This window comes from Drosophila tropicalis, unplaced genomic scaffold, assembly GCF_018151085.1.
Source record: "Drosophila tropicalis isolate 14030-0801.00 unplaced genomic scaffold, ASM1815108v1 contig_593, whole genome shotgun sequence".
In the NCBI taxonomy this organism is placed as follows: domain Eukaryota; kingdom Metazoa; phylum Arthropoda; class Insecta; order Diptera; family Drosophilidae; genus Drosophila; species Drosophila tropicalis.
The window spans coordinates 19,958,425-19,969,840 of NW_027173070.1; the positions used below are offsets into that span (position 1 = coordinate 19,958,425).

Genomic DNA, 11,416 nt, shown 5'->3' on the forward strand with positions numbered 1-11,416 from the left:
TCCGAGGAAAAGCTAAGAAAATGCTGTCACATGCACATCTTTTCAGTTATATTTTACTTCAATTACTTTCAATTAACCTTTGATGCAAGAGAGTGGCAAGACTGGCCAGCAGGGGCAAGCGGGGTGACCAGAAAAGGAGAGAAAATGGGAAAATTAATTAAGTAAATCCAAAGCAAACACCGACTACAGAGAGTACTGAGCCGCACACTTGGCAAGTGCATTTAAGTTTTTAATTAAAAACATGCTATTTGATTAATTACGTTCACTTTTGGTTCTGACTCTCGAAAGTTCAATGTGTATGTGGTTGAAATTTCAACCAGAATCCCTCCTTCGGCTGCAGATTATGTCCCACAACGCTTTTCAGCATATTCGAAACTGTTTTCTCTGCCGGCATCAATTTGAAATTCAATACCAATTGATATATAATCAATTTGAGTTCCATAAGTGCCAGTCGGTTGCCTAGAATGGGAAAGAGAAACAAAATAAAGCCAAATAAATTGTTAAAGCATTATCTCTACTGCGGTTAAGCTAATCAAACCACAGATTTTATTTTTGTGCACTGTTTTTACACATAAGGCTATGTATCCACTCATTTCATACCTTCCTTGGTGTATATGTTTATATCTGGGTCTATAGAGGATTGATTTGATTTAATTATATCTAATAAAGGGTTAATTGAAAACTTAAAAATCAATATCTATCATCATTAACTCCCTTCTAACTTGTCTAGTCTTAGATGAGCTTATTGTTTATCCATAACCCATAACCCAGATAAAAAAAATGTCTGCCCAAGATGTACCAGATACTTTGTTTACCTTACCTTCCCTTAAGTCGCATGTTAATCTTGCAGTAACTAACTATCTTCCCTTGAGGTTTTCGAGTGCACCAACCCTTCAGTACCAAATGTCGCCGGGGACAAAATCGCCACATATTCCGAACTACTAACGTCGACAGAAAAAAATTCTGCCAGCGCATTTCATGCTGAGGTTAGCCGAAGGCACCCGAACGAGCTAATGTCGTCATTGTACATACATATATATATATTTCTCATTTGAAAAAAAAAATTGGAAGAGTAAAGCATGATGATTTTTGTCTACGCCAATTCACTTCGTTCGTCAGTGCATTGTTGTTATTGTTTTTTCCAACTCCTGCGCGCGTCGCTTTGTACTTTTCGTTTCTTTGTTCATTCGCGATTGAATTTCGTAGGGGCAGGAACTGTTGATTTTTTTCCAATTCAGTGTATACAGTAATAAAGGTAAGTGTTATTAATATTTTGAATTTTTCATTCCCTAATCAATTTTGTTCTTTTAGAATCCATCCAAAATCCGATTCCGGATGAGCCGGCGGAGAATGTGCTAAGACATTGGTTGGCACAAGCCAAAAGAAGTAAAGTAATAAAAACTTAAGAAAAATGTAAATATACATAAATATTTAAATTTAATGTAATATATTTAAGAATAAAAATAAACAAATTTAAATGTATATATATGTTGTTAAATAAAAACTAATGCGTGTTAAAAAACCAAATCAAGTCAAGTTTTTATTTATTTTTGGAAAAATGCGGCGATATTCCATCGACAATGTCGCCGCAATGTCGATTGTAAATCCGAGAAAAATTTTTGCTGGGATATTCCATCGACAATGTCGCCGCAATGTCGATTGTAAATCCGAGGTAAATTTTTGCTGGGATATTCTATCGACAATGTCGCCGCAATGTCGATTGTAAATCCGAGGTATAATTTCGCTGGGACATTGCGTCGACATGTCGCCGCTAATTCGATTGAAAAATCAACCACTATTTTGCGGGGACATTCCGTCGACATGTCGCCGAAAAATCGATAGAATGTCCGAGGCGCTAGGACACACAATGTTAAATGTCGCCGGTAATTTGTATGGCATGTCCCCTGAAAATCCGAGGCGACATCTCAAAAATTACCTCGGATTTTCTGAGGAATTTGCGGCGACCGGTACTGAAGGGAACTATGTATTTGGAATGATTTTAAAAGGGTTTGTCCCAGACATAGACTTGTTATTCCTCCAAAAAGGGCAAAGTGTGTCCCAACTATCCAAGAAGATAAACATGAATAACACATGATGTCAATGAAGTCATGATATTGCAGTGACCATCCATTGTAAAATCAAATAGGGCAAAAAACTCTCCACTTCCATGGATAGTTATCATTAATATATTCCCCCTTAATCTATTCAAACAATCTTTAATAGCAATATTTCGAATATTTTTCTTACCTATGCAATTCCTGGGACCCAATCCAAAAGGTAAATATGTAAAAGGATTCACTCCGTTCGAAAAGCGTTCAGGATCAAATTTCTCAGGTTCCTCGAAGTGTTCGGGATCGTGATGTATGGCAAAGATGGGGATTTGCAGCACATCGCCAGCCTTTGCGGCAAATAATACTTGACCATTTTCATCCTTCAAGTCGATATCCTTGCTGCACTCTCGATCCGTGGATATAGCTGGAGGCCATTTGCGTAGGCCCTCCATTATTACCATATCCAAATACTTCATACGTTTGATATCCTCGTACGACAAAGGGTTTCCTGCCAAATCCTGCTGCACACTCAGAATTTCCTCATACAGATTCTTTTGCACATCTTGATTCATGCAGAGTTCGTAGGTCAGGAAACAAAGGGCCGTAGAAATAATGCCATAACCGGCGAAAAAGAACAACAAACATTGCGCCAACAGGTCATCATCAGATAAATCGGAATACCAGTGTTTGCTGTCGTTCTGATTCTCCTTTTTCAAATCCTCAGATCTCAATCGTTTGGCCTCCATTAGCAGGTGGATCATATCGGGTCGTATGACATTATGTTCTTGGCGATATTTCATGGCAACCAGAACGAGACTTTTAAAATAATCAATAACCTTTGGATCCATGACTTGCACCTTCAATAACTGTAATAATAAACCCAGTTATGATATTAATAACAGATAAATATATAAATGATAAATTGAGATTTGCGGACCACATTATAATATCACATAATCTTTAAATATAATAAAACTTATTAGAATAGGCTTAGTGATAAATAGTTCATAATTTAGAAAAATATTATGGAATTCAAAATTATTATGAAAGCGAAACTTATTCGGTGAAATTTATTGAATGTTTCAACTATTTAATGATGGTATAAAACATTTTATGAGTCTATATATACTTCGGTACAGCCAAGTTAATTCGATCTTTATCTTGACCTTGCAAAAAGGTTATGTTAATATTGGTCCGGCGGTTCGGACGTACGTTCCTCATGCGTTTTGGTATCGGAAATACACAACTCTTCTAACTCTGACTTATACTCATCGTAGGAGTCAAATGTCTCCACTCGAGTTTGATATCTCAGCGCAGACTCGATATTGGTATTTAACATTTCAAATCTACATTTCAAGTGTATTGCTTGAAACGAAATACTTCTATCTTTTAATTGTTTACTAAAGCGTTTTATACTTTTTACGCATTGAGCATCATCGTAATCATTACTAATCCCAGATGGAGGACCCATTGTTGCAAGATGCAAAAAGGGTCTGTTAATATTGGTTAAAAGTATGCAACGCATAAAGGGAATCTCCGAGCATATCAAGTATAAACATATATTGTTGATCAGACATGTTAATATTGCTGTTGATGACTGTTGGGAATAACCGGTCAAAACAAGATTTTATAGGAAATATTTCACACCTGTAAATATCAAGGGATTCACCAAAAACTTACAATTACATAAAATATTTTACATTTTAAACTTTGAAGAAGAAGGCAGATTTGTGAATAATAGTTATACAAATTTCCTGTAGCAAAGTATCCACAAAAGTTTGTTTTTTAATGACTAAAAAGTGTCCTAAAACGGCATCCTTCATCATTTTATAGTTTACTTTCTTTGTTTCATTAAATAAAAAATATGAGGGTAATATTGAAAATTCTATTGAACGTGGTATCGTTAACGATGTGTAATGCATTGACAGCTAAGTTTGTTCACAAGTGACTTGTACTAGCAAGAGAGAAGCTGTTAAATCTTGGACCCACAGATTAAAAGAAATGTTTAGCTTCTATTAAAACTAAATAAAGAAGTCTGTAAACACATTCTGATGGCGCTCATGGGTATTCACATAAAAAAGGTCTATTATGTTTACTTCATGTAGTTTGAATTCCCAACTACTTTTAGCGTTGCAGATATGGTATGGCAATTACAACTCTGGATTCTTTAGGAAATTCTGCTGATGATAGAACTTGGTGGATTTTGAAATGGCCACACAGACAACCTGCTCACCTTCTCTGCTGCCAACGATTAAGAATCTTATAAATTCGTACGATTTATTGACCTCAAGCCGCCTAAAACCCAGTTTTGATTTTAAGTAAAACCTATTCTTTTTTCCCGGAAAAAAAGATGACGATAGCGAATGGGATGTTTTTGTCAAGAATGCATTTAGGAGCAAGTGTATTTAAAGAAATTAAAAATTGCAGGAATCTATGAAACTATTTTATTCGTTTGAAAGTTTTTTTACTTTAATCTATAACACTGAGCAAAGTTTAATAATGTGAGTCAATAAATATCACAACGTGTCCAATTGAAAAAGTGATGAAGCGTTTTTAAGAATGTAGGAAATACAAATAGGAGGATCTATACTCTGTAGACCTCTGCCAAATAAGAATATCTTATACTGCACAGTGTCAAGTATAATTAATTAATAAAATAACTCATCTGGTATGGAGAAAAGTCAAAGCAGTGCTTTGATTTAATAGCCACAAAAGATTTAGAAGGAATGCGAAAGATTAAAATCGTAAATTCTCGTGTCTTGTGTTTCCAAATTGAAAAAGAAACATTTATGGTACTTACCCTCATTATCCTTGGCATCAGGGCAAAGAGTACCGCCTTGGTCATTGATTTGTAGTTGAACACAGTCAAAGATTGACCGATGCGAAAGAACTCGTTATCTTTCCGCCTGAACGAGTTGACCTTTACACCGAAGGCCACAGTGGCTATCACATCGTTGGCGTAGCAAGTAAAAAAATCTCTCATTTCCAATTCAATGGCACCGTCCTGTGCCTTTGGTAACTGCTCCTGGATATGCTGGACAGCCTCTGCAGAGCATTCTTGGAGCAGTTCATACATGGCTCTCAACTTACTGCCCGTAAACGCCGGTGTCAATATATTTCTCATCTCTCGCCATTGCTCGTTCCTCAGTGAAATAAGACTTTTCGACAATATGGATTCGTTCATGTTGTTGTGCATGGCATTATGATTGACAAAGTAATCGAATTTCTGTATGCCAACTAATTTAATCAGTTCGGAATCTCGCAGAAATATAAGGGGATCGCGCAAGGCGTACACCCCGTAGACTTTGCTACCCTTGAATTCCATATGCTGGTCGATCATCAGCTGAAGAACTGGCAGGCGACCGAAAAACCCACTAATGGGAACATTCCCCAAAAGTGCTTTAGGCTTAGCATGAGCCACTCCCCTCTTTATGAATGTATCATGTGTGGCCTTTGACCATTTGTACAGGAAGAGCGCCAGAAGGGGCAGTACCAAGCCAATCAGCAAAGTGGAGGAGGAGGCAATTGAATCCATGATGTAAGCACACGCGAACCGAATCCGAACCGAACTGGTCTATGGTTCGAGTATAACTAAGAAACTTTTCAGAGAGCTCTAAAGCTTTATCGCAAAAGCTAATCAAAAGCTACGATATCGCTTATCAGAGATCAATTATGGCCAGATTTTACGGTTATCTAAACTAATTCATTTTGAATTCGCTTATCTCTCGTTATCAATATCGATTAAGTCGATTATATTACAGACACTAAATTTATGAAATTGCATTCAAAATAATTCCAAGTTCTTCATCTTTTAGATCCTTTATATCAAAAATTAATGTACAAAATGTTTTATAAAATACCTTTTAAGTACAGAAACCTCAGATCTTTATTAGAACAGTTTATTTTTATACACAAAACTCGCCAAAATATCTACTTGTAAAAAGCTTTAAGCATTTGATTAATCCACAACTTTCTTCTAGAGTATCTATTTACCATTTATAACCAAATATGTTGTATTTGTACATTCCAATTGGACAAATTATTAAGGAAAACCAAAAATGACAAAAAAAAATATCAAAGAAGTTAAATTCGGCTATGCCGAAGTTTATATACCCTTGCAGTCCTTGACAATAATAATTTCACATGTTCAAAATTTCTTTTCTGCAACTCAATTCATTAATATACAAACAAAACAATTTTACTCTTCATACTACATATGTACAATTTGTTCTTCTTCTTCCCTCATTCCCTAAGCAAAGCAACGCACGCATACACATACAGTTTATGTAGCGTTGCGTCTGTGTGTGTATGCATGTGCTCTGTTAACAGATGGTGACGTAGTAGGCAGCAAGCAGAGCTGCCGGCAGCGATTGAACCGATTTATATAGACTGTAACTTGTGTTCTATTTATCCGATCAGGGTCAAATTTTGGGATCTGAGATTTTATATCAAATTCTATTATATTGGTAAATTTCATGGGGATACTCCAATTTTTGCAAAAATTTTTGTTCCAGAGCTATATGATATAGTAGTCCGATCCCAAAGATTTTCATACTTTATCTCACCCGGGTAAAAAAAAGCTCCCAAAAAAAATTTCATCCCGATAGCTCTTAAGATGGCTGAGTAAAACGCGTACGCACCGACGGACAGACGGACAGACGGACAGACGGACATGGCTATATCGACTTAGCTTCTCATGCTGATCAAGAATATATATACTTTATGGGGTCGGAAACGTCTCCTTCTGTGCGTTACAAACATCTGACCAATTTTATAATACCCTCTGCAAGGGTATAAAAATATGAAAGCCCGAAAAAGGGCTGAAAACGGAAAACATAATGTTACAGAATGCTAGGCCAGGTTAAGATGAAATCAACTTCTGACGATTCCCTAGAATTCAGTGATTATAACGCCCTTTAGTTAGAAGAAGATGCAATGTAGATGGATTTAGTCTCGACATCTTACTTTCTTTAGGAAAATGCAATATTTTTTGACTTTCTCGACAATCTAGTATTATCAAATTCCTCCTCATTTGATTCACATATAAGTTAATTTATTGTTTTAAATGCTTGGGAACATAGAAATATATATTTGCTTTAGCTCTGGCTCAAAGAATTAATGTTACATTAAATAAATGTTCTTCTTTCCCATGCACAGTGAGCTAAATACTCCAGAAATGTAAACAACAAATATTTATAATAAATAAACTTAAAGTACACACTGCGGATGCGTAATTCTATTTAAATGTTTCAATCGTTTATTAAGATAGGGTTAATGTATTTTAATCACAAGAAATATTTTACAAATTAAAGTTAACCATTATCAGCATGACAATTCTTCGGTTCGAGGATAAATATTTAAAAAATAGTTTATTAAATAGAATTGTGTTGAAATTACCACTTCCAAAAACGTTCTCAACTGATTTTATTGTGGTCAGAATATTAGTTATTTGGTTAGATATTACCGATACTCTTCTTTACCTTTCTTTCTTAGACCATCAAGGAATTTCTTGAAGAGAGAACTAGAGTATATATGTTTAAAGGTCTTTTAGGTTTTAACTCTGTCAGTTGAACTAGTAAATGTTTAACAACTGTATGTTAAAGGACTGATATTATAATTGTAAATCATTCTTTAAGAATTACCATTCTTAGCCCAATTACTACTATTACCAAAGAGTATGACTAGCAAAAGTCTGGAACAAACTTGTTCTGAGTACACCAAATTGAGTGTCTGAAGCTTCTTTGTCTTTCTTCTTAGTCTGGTTTTTAAATTTAATTGATTCGTCTATTGTGTGGAAGTCTCTCTCGGTGTTACTTGTAAGCAAATTCCATTTGATGACTTAAAAAATATTTAAAATCATCTTTTTGTCAAGTGTTCAATGAAAGACATTCGATATATAAAGCTAAGCAGATGTTGGTTCTTTTAGTTCTTTGAATTAGTCATTGTGTTTAATTGTGAGTGCAATTTGTACAAAGGGCAAGGACGAATGTAATGTAATACAATTTGATTCCCTTGGCTCAATAAATATCAAAAATCATTGCAAAAAATTAAAAGAAAAATGGTTGGCCTCATTTGTGTGGGAAATTTGGCATGCAATTGAGCAAAGGCCTGTCTGTTGATTCGGGCCATATAAAAGGGCGAAGTCTGTTGTGAAATAAGTTAGTTAACAATAAAGCCATGTTCGAGGATATTCAGTTGATCCACATGAATGTAAAGATTCTCCGCTTTTGGGCCCTGTTGTACGATCATAATGTGAAGCGCTACATTTGCCTGTCTCTAAGCGTTTTCCATGTGGCAACCCAGTTAATGTACATGATGACCACCGATGAGGGCATAACTGGGATAATACGCAATGCCTACATGTTGGTCCTGTGGATTAATACCGTGCTAAGGGCCTATTTGCTTATACACGATCATGATAGCTATGTCAGACTGATTAATCAGCTGAAGGAAGCCTATTATGAGCTAATAAATCGTAAGGATACCTACATAACGCATCTGCTGGTCAAATTGAATCGCCAGGGGCAGTTGATGGCCAAAGGGAATTTGTTTTTTGGTCTGCTCACCTGCATTGGATTTGGTCTGTATCCTTTGACCTCCAGCGAAAGAGGTAAGGGACTTGTAACTGAGAGTTAATTATCATGTTGAACCGTTCATGGGCTTTCAGTTCTGCCCTTTGGCAGCAAAATCCCTGGAGTCAATGAATACGCCACACCATACTATCAATTGTGGTACATCTTTCACATGCTCATCACTCCGATGGGCTGCTGCATGTACATTCCCTACACCAGTTTGATTGTGGGCTTTATCATGTTCGGCATCGTCCGTTGCCAGGCGCTGCAGCATCGCTTGCGTCGCGTAGAATTGGCCAAAGAGGTGGCGGAGTGCATTCGGTATCATCAGAAAATCATTGACTACATAGAAACCGTCAATGGACTTACTACCTATATATTTCTCGTGGAGTTTCTGGCCTTTGGCGCTTTGCTCTGTGCCCTTCTCTTCATGCTCATTGTGGTGAACTCCTCGGCTCATGTGGCCATTGTGTGTGCCTACATCAATATGATATTGGCCCAGATATTCGCCCTCTATTGGTATGCCCATGAGTTGAGGGAACAGAACATGGCCATAGCCACGGCTGCCTATGAAACGAAATGGTTTACCTTTAATGTACACTTGAGAAAGCACATTTTGCTTATCATATTAAGAGCCCAGCGACCGGCTTCTGTAAGTTAAAACCAAATATTCAAAACTACGAATATCTCTTACCCATTGTCCTTTCTCATAACAGATTCGTTTGGGTAACATACGACCTATCACCTTGGAATTGTTTCAGAATCTCCTCAATACAACTTACACTTTTTTTACCATTCTTAAACGAGTCTATGGTTAAATATAAACAATTAATCTCTATCTAAATTGCACATTTATGTAGAACTAACTAGCTTTCAGCAACTACCAAGCACGAAAAGAACAAAAATTAAAGTTCTATTTTAAATATTACTAAAAATGAAATTGTATTTTAATTTGTTTGCCGTCATCTCGTCTTGCTACGCATCATTTGCGGTTGCTTTTGTCACCCTGTAAAGGTTTTATAATGGGATATGCTCGGATTGTAAAAAAGAAAAACAGGAAAAAGTGAAGCAAGTAAGAATACTTATTATAAAGTATTCCATTTCCCAATAAACCTTTGGATAGTATAATTCTTATATGTATTATAGGAACATCTAATTAACTTGTTTATGTATTGGCAAAACATGTTTTCCATATTTCTAAAATAAGGAAAGTCTTCCAGAAAGCTAGGATAAAAGAGCTTTTACGATCAAAAGAAAAGCATCTCGACTGAGATATCAAATACTTGACTTGTCTTTTAAATTTAAATTTAATGTCTATGTATTTGTAAGAAGTTTGTGGAGGAAGAAGATCCACTAAGTTTTCTTTTATAACCTTCTAAATCTGAGTTTAATCAAGACATCTAATCTAGTACGGGCTTTAATCGTATCCAAGATTTCAAAGAATTGTAGATATTTGAGCAAGATCTCCGATGCCATTTCTAAGCACACGGTAAGTGAAAGTCCATATAAGCAGACCTAACATCGTTTATTATTTTCCATAGAGTTTTACTATGCATTTGCAACATTTATTTTGGTGTTGCAGCGGTATGTGGCAAGTGAACGATAAAAAAATGTCAGTGCGTTAAACTTGTCAACGAGGGGGTGATGGGCGACGGCTGTCTGGTGCGGGGAAAAATAAACTTTTGCCTCGCCAACTTTGACTTTGAGTGGCAGGCGCTGCCAACTCCTCCGTAGGTGCGAAAATTATAAACGAAAAACCGAAAAGGGGGAAAAAAATTGTGAAAAAGAAAATCACACTTTAATTTGTTTGCGAAAAACAAATGTTGCTACTGACAATTAAATGAATGCAAATGAAATGAAATCACATATGTAGCAAATAAAATATTAACGTTCTGATGTTAACTTTCTTATTGTTGGAATGGTTTGGCTTTTGATCCCACCCATTTCATCAAAAATCATTTCATGGAGTCCACAGTTCATAAAAATCGTAAGATGGCGTATTTTGAGATAAACAGTTATCAGTGCACTAAGCAAGTCAGTTAATAAAATTCATTTTGTGCAAAAACAAAACACTGACTACCGTTGAAAATGCATATATTTATGATGTCTCTTTTGTGGAAGTTTTTTTCGACTCTACGACTCAAACAAATGGTCGAACTCCTGTATTAATTGCTTAATTGCACGTATTGGCCACAAGATCTTGACTAATTCAAAATTCACAAAAAAGCTTTACACTAGAAGCTTTAAATTATTGCGCCATCAAATTGGAGAACCAGTTCCCAAACAAAAACAAACGTCTTATTGGTCCAATTGGTCGACCTGTAAGTTGTAAAAAATAGTTATGTAGTTTTATATTTGTATCCTATGTATACTAAATGATACTAATTATAAACAATAATATAAATAACAAGGGCTAAAATGGTTAAAAAATTCAAACCTCACAGCGAACACCCTACCGTCTAAGGTTCGACGTTGTCACATTTGTTCGACTTATCGGTTGGATGTTGGCGCGCTTTTGTTCGACTCATGGTTTGGACTCAGACCTTAGCACTTCCGGCTCCGACCTTCGATTCGATTTAGACCTTAGCACTTCGATTAAGCGGAGGAGGTTCGCCAGGAGGCTTAAATGCTTCTTGGGTTATGTTTTGATTTCCGTGCCGGGCAAAAGTCCCAAAGAAAATTTAGGAAAAATCAAAAACTAAAGCTTCTTGGTTTAGTTAAATATATATTGATTCATATCAGCAAAATTACTTTCAAGTTGGATTTGCTAAAAAAAAAGCCATTTTGGCATCC

General features: G+C 36.0%; 2 protein-coding genes across 2 annotated transcripts; one reads left to right on the plus strand and one right to left on the minus strand.

Moving 5' to 3' along the window:
• Window positions 1–208: 208 nt before the first annotated feature.
• Cyp9h1 (Cytochrome P450 9h1) lies at window positions 209–5,484 on the minus strand. The gene is made up of 3 exons (XM_068289687.1): window positions 4,852–5,484; window positions 2,248–2,917; window positions 209–459 (listed from the first exon to the last, which is right to left on the minus strand). The coding sequence occupies exons 1-3, from the start codon at window positions 5,389–5,391 to the stop codon at window positions 290–292; spliced, it is 1,380 nt and encodes a 459-aa protein (XP_068145788.1). The 5' UTR covers window positions 5,392–5,484; the 3' UTR covers window positions 209–289.
• A 2,744-nt stretch (window positions 5,485–8,228) lies between these two features.
• On the plus strand, window positions 8,229–9,441 carry Or49b (Odorant receptor 49b). The gene is made up of 3 exons (XM_068292168.1): window positions 8,229–8,661; window positions 8,719–9,275; window positions 9,340–9,441. Exons 1-3 carry the CDS (start codon window positions 8,229–8,231, stop codon window positions 9,439–9,441), a joined length of 1,092 nt encoding a protein of 363 aa, XP_068148269.1.
• Window positions 9,442–11,416: the final 1,975 nt, after the last annotated feature.

Coding starts and splice junctions, on each gene's coding strand:
- Cyp9h1 (XM_068289687.1), bottom strand. CDS start 5,391: ATGATCGACCAGCATATGGAATTCAAGGGTAGCAAAGTCTACGGGGTG. Junction 2,918..4,851: donor TGATGCCAAGGATAATGAGG/GTAAGTACCATA, acceptor TTATTATTACAG/TTATTGAAGGTGCAAGTCAT. Junction 460..2,247: donor GGGTCCCAGGAATTGCATAG/GTAAGAAAAATA, acceptor TTCCCATTCTAG/GCAACCGACTGGCACTTATG.
- Or49b (XM_068292168.1), top strand. CDS start 8,229: ATGTTCGAGGATATTCAGTTGATCCACATGAATGTAAAGATTCTCCGC. Junction 8,662..8,718: donor TTTGACCTCCAGCGAAAGAG/GTAAGGGACTTG, acceptor ATGGGCTTTCAG/TTCTGCCCTTTGGCAGCAAA. Junction 9,276..9,339: donor GAGCCCAGCGACCGGCTTCT/GTAAGTTAAAAC, acceptor TTCTCATAACAG/ATTCGTTTGGGTAACATACG.